General features: G+C 36.0%; 1 protein-coding gene across 2 annotated transcripts in view; it reads right to left on the bottom strand.

The window, feature by feature from the left end:
- The window catches only part of RGS7 (regulator of G protein signaling 7), a 690838-nt gene that overhangs the window by 109860 nt on the left and 573022 nt on the right, over positions 1-7956 (bottom strand). For both annotated transcript variants that reach the window (XM_069064480.1, XM_069064481.1), the window contains exons 7-9: positions 5028-5092; positions 3910-3986; positions 3720-3801 (exon numbers count right to left, since the gene is read on the bottom strand). In XM_069064480.1, the coding sequence (XP_068920581.1) occupies positions 3720-3801; positions 3910-3986; positions 5028-5092 (224 nt within the window). The remainder of the gene's footprint in view (positions 1-3719; positions 3802-3909; positions 3987-5027; positions 5093-7956) is intronic.

Here is a 7956-nt window from a genome sequence, read left to right as displayed (position 1 = left end):
TCAGTTTCCTCATCTGTAAAATAATCCAGAGAGGGAAATGGAAAACCACTCCATTATCTTCACCAAAAAAAGAAAAAAAAAAGAAATGAAAACAAACCTCAAATGGGAGTCATGAAGAATCTGATGTGACTTAAAAAACAACAGAACAAAAATGATCATAAGATGAGCTAGATTTGCCATTGGCCCAATTACTTTTAACCATTTCATTACTTATGATGTAAATAGGTGAAAGATTATAAGTAGGCAGATTTGGAATGAGCATTTATTGCTGTGATGAAATTTAGGGGAAGATTCAGTTTGAGTGATGCATTAAATATGAAATTAGATTGAAAAAATCATTGTCATAAGAACCATCATTTATCATTAGGCATTTACTATATAGGAAAGTGTTGGGCAGTGAAGATACAAAAAACAAAACAAAATCATCTCTGGTCTCCAGGAGCTAAACTATATGAACAATTAAGTAATGACAAGTATAATTTTGAGAGGGGGAATGTGCTAATAATGAGTGGGAGAAGTGAAGGTAGAAAGAAAAAGGTAAAGTCTAGGCTGTTTTTGAATTAAGTTAGGATTCTAGAAGGAGGAGGGAGACTAGAGTGCATGATATACTTGCAGGATCACTTGTACAAAGGCATGATTGTGAAATATAGAATTTTAAGAGAGAATAGGTCATTCTAACTGGATATAAGGATAACAGGAAGGTTCTGAAGTAAGTTTGTGAAGCTGGAAAGAATGGTGGATAGTACCATTAGTAGAAAGCTGGAAGTTTGAAGGATGGATGGATTTTGGAAGAAATATGATGTTCATTTTAGACATTAAGTTTGAGAGGCATATGGGATGTTTAGGTGGAGATATCAAGCAGATATAGCTGATAAAAGACTGAGCTTGGGAGAGAGATTGGGACCGAATTTGGAAATCATATGTACAGAGATGCTAATTGGATTGATGGATATCAGGGATAGAGTTAATGATGAGGATATTATCACTAGAACTGATGATATTCCAAGTGAGGTAATACCTATAGAGAGAAAATAGGAGGATCTATAACAGAATTTTAATGAAACTGACATTTACCAGAGGAGGATGGAAACCACACAATAGCAACTGAAAAGAGGCAGTGAGAGGGTTAAAAGGTGAACAAAGACAAAACAATGTCATAGAAGCTAAAAGAGGAGGAATTATCAAGGTATTAGACGTGGATAGCAATGACAACAGCTATAGAGAAATCAAGAAGGATGATGAATGAATAAAGGCTATTGGGCTTCTTAATTAAGAGATCTTTGGAACTAGAAAAGGTGACACATACTAAAAGTTAAAATAAGGGACTGGAGCAGAATCTATTAGAATTTAGCTGAAGTAAAAAAAAAGGCAGGGGTAGCAATCATGATCTCAGACAAAACAAAAGAAAAAATAGATCTTGTTAAAAGAGATAATCAGGGAAACTTCATTTTGCTATAAAGGTATTAGAGATGGTGAAGTAATATCAAACATTTTTAAAGCAAACTTTTTGAATAAAGTACTTATTTCTCAAATACAGAGGGAACTGAGTCAAATTTATAAAAAAACAAGAGATATTCCCTAACTGATGAATGGTCAAAGGATATAAACAAGAAATTTTCTGAAGAAGAAATAAAAACTATAGTTATAAGAAAAAATGTTCTAAATCACTATGGATTAGAAAAATTACAATTAAAACAATTCAGAGTACCATCTAACACCTATCAGATTGGCTAACACTATAGAAAATGAAAATAACAAATGCTAGAGGAGCTGTGGAAAAGTAGGTACACTTATGTACTGTTGGTGGAATTGTGAAATGGCTCAACTATTCTGGAGAACAATTTGCCCAAAACAGTATTCCCAAAGGGCTATAACATTGTGAATATCCTTTGACTCAGCAATATCACTGCTAGGTCTGTATCCCAAAAAGATTAAAGAAAAAAGGGAAAAAAGGCTGTATATACCAAAATATTTAGAACAGCTCTTTTTGTGGTGGCAAAGGATTGGAAATGGAGGGGATGTCCATCACTTTGGGAAAATGGCCAAATAAGTTCTGACATGATTTTTTGGAATATTATTGTGCCATAAGAAATGACAAATAGGATCATTTCAGAAAAGCCTGGGAAGATCTATATAAACTAACGCAAAGTAAAGTGAGAACCATGAGAATATTGTATGTAAACAGCACTATTTTAAGGGTAATTAACTATGAAATACTGCTACTCTGATTAAGACAATGATCCAAGACATTCCTTAAGATCTCATGCTAAAAATTGCCATCCATCTTCAGAGAGGTAATTGACAAACAGCACAAATTGAAGTAGAATTTTCTCACTTTCTTTGTTTTTCTTGCTTTTTGTGACATGATTAATATGGAAATATGTTTTGAATTGATTTTTCATGCTTAATTGATACCATATTGCTTACTTTCTCAGTGGGTGGAGGAAGGAATGAAGAGGGAAAGAATTTGGAACTCAAAAATAAATAAATAAATGGAACAAAAATAGAATAAATAAATAGAATAAAATTTTTTTAAAAGGAGATCATTGGAGACAACTTGAAGGAAACAATATCAATCAAGTGGTGAAATCAGAAGCTAGACTGAGGAATTGAGAAGTGAGTGTAAAGTGCTGAAACATAAGTAATTAGCTTAAACAATTTTTAAAGGAATATTGCTATTTGAGGAAGAAGAAATGTAGGTTGAGAAAATGGCAGGGTGAAGTGAAGGCTTTTTAAGAATAGGAGAAACATTCATAGATAGCTAGATAGTTTAGATGGATAGATAGTGAGAAAAAAGAGAATAAGCAAATATTGAAGATCAGAGAAAGAAAAGGTATGATTGATAAGACAAACTCCTAGAAAAGATGAAAGAGCAGAAAAGAGGACTGAGAGCACAAATGGAAGGATTAGCTTTGGCAAAGAGAAGGTCTATTTCTTATCAGAGATATGTAATAGAAAAGAGGAAAAAATATGAGGCTTGTTATGCAGAAATGAAAATGAAGCAGGTTGACATGATTGGGTTACTTTCTAGGATCATAGTGGATGGTGGGGGTAACCCATTTTTGGGGTGTGACAAATAAACACAGTCGTTAGTACTACAACAAGGAAGTAAGAGTTTCATGGCTAGCTGATAATATATGCTTGAACCAATCAACCACAGTCAAGGATGAAGGGATGGAGGGGAGAACAAGAGTTGGTATGTGTTGTTTCAAGCTTTGCAAATAACTTTACCACCCATTATCTCCTTCGAGGCTCACAACAGCCTTGTGTGATAGGTATAATATAATTGTCCCCATCATAGTGTTGTGAAAACTAAAGCTAAAAAAGGTTAAATGACTTGCCCATGGTCACAAAATTTGTATGTCAGAGGTGAGATTTAAATCCACATTTCTCTTAACTGCAAGGCAAGTATTCTTCTTTTCTTAACATAAAAATATTTAGGAGGAACCCTTAAAATTCTGAATTGTAGAGATTGAATCAAAACCATCTGTACCACACCTGCACAGAATAAGACTGTATTTTCTTTTAATAAAATAATCAGATACTATGCTGTTGAACACTGGCCTACTTCTGGAAAGAAGTGGTCATGTTTTGCTAACTACTTGTCAGAACAATGTGAGAATAAAATAATCTCCCATACCTCTCATTTCAAAATGGCCTCTTCCACTAGACAACTGTTGAGATGACAGACTTGAAAAATGTTCCATGCCTTTACTTACCACTGGTCTGTGTACATCCCAGAATGCTCGTTCCTGGCTATCAAGAATCTTCCTTTCTATCTTGTCTCTTTTCTTGTCAACTCTGTGAACAATGTAGTGGTAAAGGAAATAAGCATTAATTACCATACTTCTCTTGGAAGGGAAAACCTTCACCATTGTGCACAAATAATCGTGACTCACAAATACTCACTTTGCTTGTGCTTCTGCTTGCATAAAAATAAACTCCCACTTCCTGGCAAATGCTCGTTGTAGTCTAGCCAAACTCTCCTGAAAATATATCGCAGGTTAAGGATATTTAAGACCACTTTTTCTGCTACAGGTTACTTATAGTTAGGTTCACTTGAAAAGCCAGATGTAGAGTTATTATTAAAATGATACATGTATGCATCTAAGCCTTAATAAAAGCTGTCTTCTTATATAGCTTTACCATCATTAAAAAAGTGACTTTTTAAAGTGTATTTAAAAGCCTTACATACCTGCAGTTTGTATAAAGATTTTTTGTTTTGTTTTCAGAATTATGCTAGGAAGGATTGCAGAAATATAATCAATGCATTTGTCAGTGCTCCCACTTCATACCAAGGAATAGGAAATTAACTCTGACTATACATTAGCTTATAAGCCAGGACACCAAATTTCCTGGCATGCAATCAAAGGCTGATCTATATCATTATGGTGATACTGAAGCTGATGGTGTGGGGTAATGGAAAGAATACCTGATTTAGAGTCAGTGGACCTGGGTTCAAATCCTTCTTTGCTATTTACTAGTCAGGCAGGGCACTTAACATCTCTGGGTCTCAGTTTCCTCAATTATTAAATGAGGAGGTCAGACTAGATGCCCTTCTGGCCCCAAATCTATGAACTTCTGATCTCAGTCAACTGACATTTATTTAAGCACCTAATATATACCAAGCATTGTGTCAACATTTGGGATACAAAGAATGGCATAAGCCCTCCTTGCCCTCAAGGAACTTTATATCTCACGGAGGAGACAACATGCAAACCATTGTGCACAAACACTATCTACAGAGGATAAAATGGGGATTCAACCTCAGGTATCAGCACAGTACACTCATCATAGTAGATGCTTGATCTGTGTTCTAGAGCCTCATCAGCATGATGGATGGGGGGAGAGAGGGCAGGATATGGGCAGAATCAATAAACTCTTCACACTGCCCAAACCCAATCCCAGCAATCCATGAAGGTGTCAAGTGAAGAGAGTGCAAGTTAAAGAACCTGTGCTCTATTGCTATTTGCTTAAGGTTTTGATTTATTTGATGTTCTAGAGAAGATGCAAGATTAGTTACTTACAGCTTCATAATCTGCCAGCTCCAGTCGGGCTTTGTTTTGCATTGTTCTCTTGCAGAGGTAAACAGCTGAAAAAACAAGCACAAGAATCAGTCATTTCCTACCTTTCTCTTGACAGGACTGTCCTATAAATCAAGCTTAAATGGCTTCATCCACTTTTCTTAGAAAAGTAGTCTGTATTTTTTTCTTCTTCTACCAATTAGAGGTAGCTATATATGACCCTGGGCAAGTCACTTAATTACTGTTTGCTTCAGTTTCCTCATTTGTAAAATGGAGATAATAGTAGCACTCATCTCATAGAATTGTTGTGAGGATTAAATGAGATATTTGCAAAAATCACTTAGCACATTGCCTGTTACATAGTAGATACTGTATAAATGTTTATTCCCTTCAGTTTCCCAAATTATGCTTTCTGATACATTCATTTGTTCATTGAACTTATTAAGCACCTACTACATGCCAAGCATTGGGTCAGATACTAGGGATAAAAAGACAAAAATAAAGCAACTCCTCTCAAAGAGATTACATTCCAAGCAATAAATACCATACAATTTATTTACCAGAGGTCCGACAGTACAATAGTATTCATCAATTCATTCAACAAACACTTGCAAAATGTTGAAAATTCACAACAGAATGGACATATTTGCTAATGTACTTATGCATGTAGACAGGCAGTTTGGTTTAGTATAACGGTAGGGAACCTGCGGCCTTGAGGTCACATGTGACCCTGTAGGTCCTCAAGTGTAGCCCTTTGACAGAATCCAAACTTCACAGAACAAATGGGGATTCTGTGAAGTTTGGATTCAATCAAAGGGCGACACTTGAGGACTTATAGGACCACATGTGACCTTGAGGTCACAGATTCCCCACCTCTGAATTAGTGGATAGAGAACTAGCCTCGAAACCAAGACAACCTCAGTAGCACAATATCAGTATGACCCTGGACAAGTCATTTAACATCTCAGTGCTCTAAGACACTCCCTAAGACTATAAGTTACAGAAGAGGTACCACCTACACTGAAATACTATGTTTCTTCTCATATATCACTGAAATCCAGTCCCTATTCCTACATGCACCTATGTACACACATTATATACATGTATAAATATACATTTTGTATATATCATATGCTATTATCAATTTTCTAAATGTTTGTATTTCATTGTCAAAAACATTCTACTTAAATGAAATTTCTTCTTTGGGCATTGTCATTCCTAATGCTTTTTTTGTAAGAGAGCTTAAATTACATTATTTTAAATTTATTCAGTAGGTCCATGTAAGTAAGGTGAATTTGAGTGTAAGTAAGCTGAATTTGAGTGTGTGTAAAGTGGATTTTTGTTATTTCTTAGAGTTCAGTTTTCCAGGATCCATGGTCATAACAATCTCTTGTTCCCAGGTATTTGATACGAATTCCCACAATTATGTTTCAAAACATCTCCACCATGCTTGTTCAGTATTATATAATGATAAATAATACAAACATCTACTGCAACTGCACAGTGAGATACAGGGATGGGGTGATGTAAACTTGTGAGGCTATTGCTAACAATATGCCTTCTTTGTCTGTTGCCCCTATAAAAAAGGTGGCTGTTGGTCAGTGAATGGGGAACCTTAGGGTTGAATACATGAATACTATGTGTGCCTGAAGTGGCTCCTGTTGAGGCTTAGGGAGAACCTTAGGGTTGAATGCACAGAAGCTGTGAGTGTCTTGATCAGACCCCATCAAGGCTTGGGAGAAATCTGTGTTTGCCTCAACTGGCCCCCATTGAAGCTTGAGGGGACTTAGGGGATGCACAAGTGTGCCTTGACTGTCCCCATAGAGATGTAGGGGTACTTGCCACCCCCACACTGCTTCTTGCCAGCCCCTGTGAGAAGGATGATTAGGGAATGCTGTAGGAGTTTGGGTTCCTATTATCGGCAATTCTCTTCTGAGAAAACTAGCCTAGAATAAAGTAAGATTATTAACCCCTTCTTAGTGTCTTTCCTGTCTGACCAGATCAAGAATGAACCTGTGCTAGCAGCCATCCTGTGTGCTCTGTTTATTTGTCTTACAGTCCAGTACCCCAAATCACTTCTTTTTTGGAATGCCAGCTCTCAGGAAAGCACTTTCTTAAATTACTAAATGATTAGCCTTCATAACAGGACTAAAAACAGGACCTCAGTTAAGGAATTTGGTAATAACTGGTGCCTATTTATTCTTTCCTCTTCACATTTGAGACAAGTGGTGTTTTTCATAAAATTATTTACTTTACTAAGCACAGGGCAGTTTTTCCCTCCTTTGTCTCTGTATTTTTTTAATTTAAAAGTCATCTTTGAGTGTTTCAATATTCTTTTGGGATGATAATACACTTTGAGCTAATGCCAGCTCACCAGATTTAGCAGGGTTTATTGCCACCAGTTTAAGTAACATTAACTCTGGCTTTCCTCATTTCAGCTGGTCTGTTTGGGCAACCCTGAGCATCAATTATAGATGGGGATAAAGCCCATTTCTAACTCTTCCATAGTCAGATTTCTGCAGGTGACACTGAAATGATGGATGGTTAATGAAACTGAGATGATAAAGTGCAGAGGTCCCTTAGAGAGAAGATAAAATAAATGTTTGTTGTATTTGAATTGCATATAAGATAGGCCAAGAGTTTACAGAAACATCAGATTGGTGAATCAAAATATCCTTAGCATATGATTTAGTCAGCCTTTTAAGAGCAGTGCTGTAGTTATTGGCATCAAGGGAAGAAGAGATTTGTAGAAGTATTGCCCAAAGCATTAGTCTTCTTCAGCCCATCAATCACTCATTCTGCTATAGATGTTTCACATGATAATATCAACACCCCTATAGTCCTTTAAAGTAGTTTTTTTTTTATTCTATGAGGGTTTTGTCAAATGTATGCAGGTGAAGTTTATATTTTGGTCTCATCTTTCATTTCAACT

This window comes from Petaurus breviceps, unplaced genomic scaffold (assembly GCF_028583685.1).
Source record: "Petaurus breviceps papuanus isolate PSGF00001 unplaced genomic scaffold, PetGlider_PUasm1.0 90633, whole genome shotgun sequence".
NCBI lineage: Eukaryota > Metazoa > Chordata > Mammalia > Diprotodontia > Petauridae > Petaurus > Petaurus breviceps.
The sequence above is the reverse complement of the archived record's forward strand: the minus strand, read 5'-3'. Positions and strand labels throughout refer to the sequence as shown.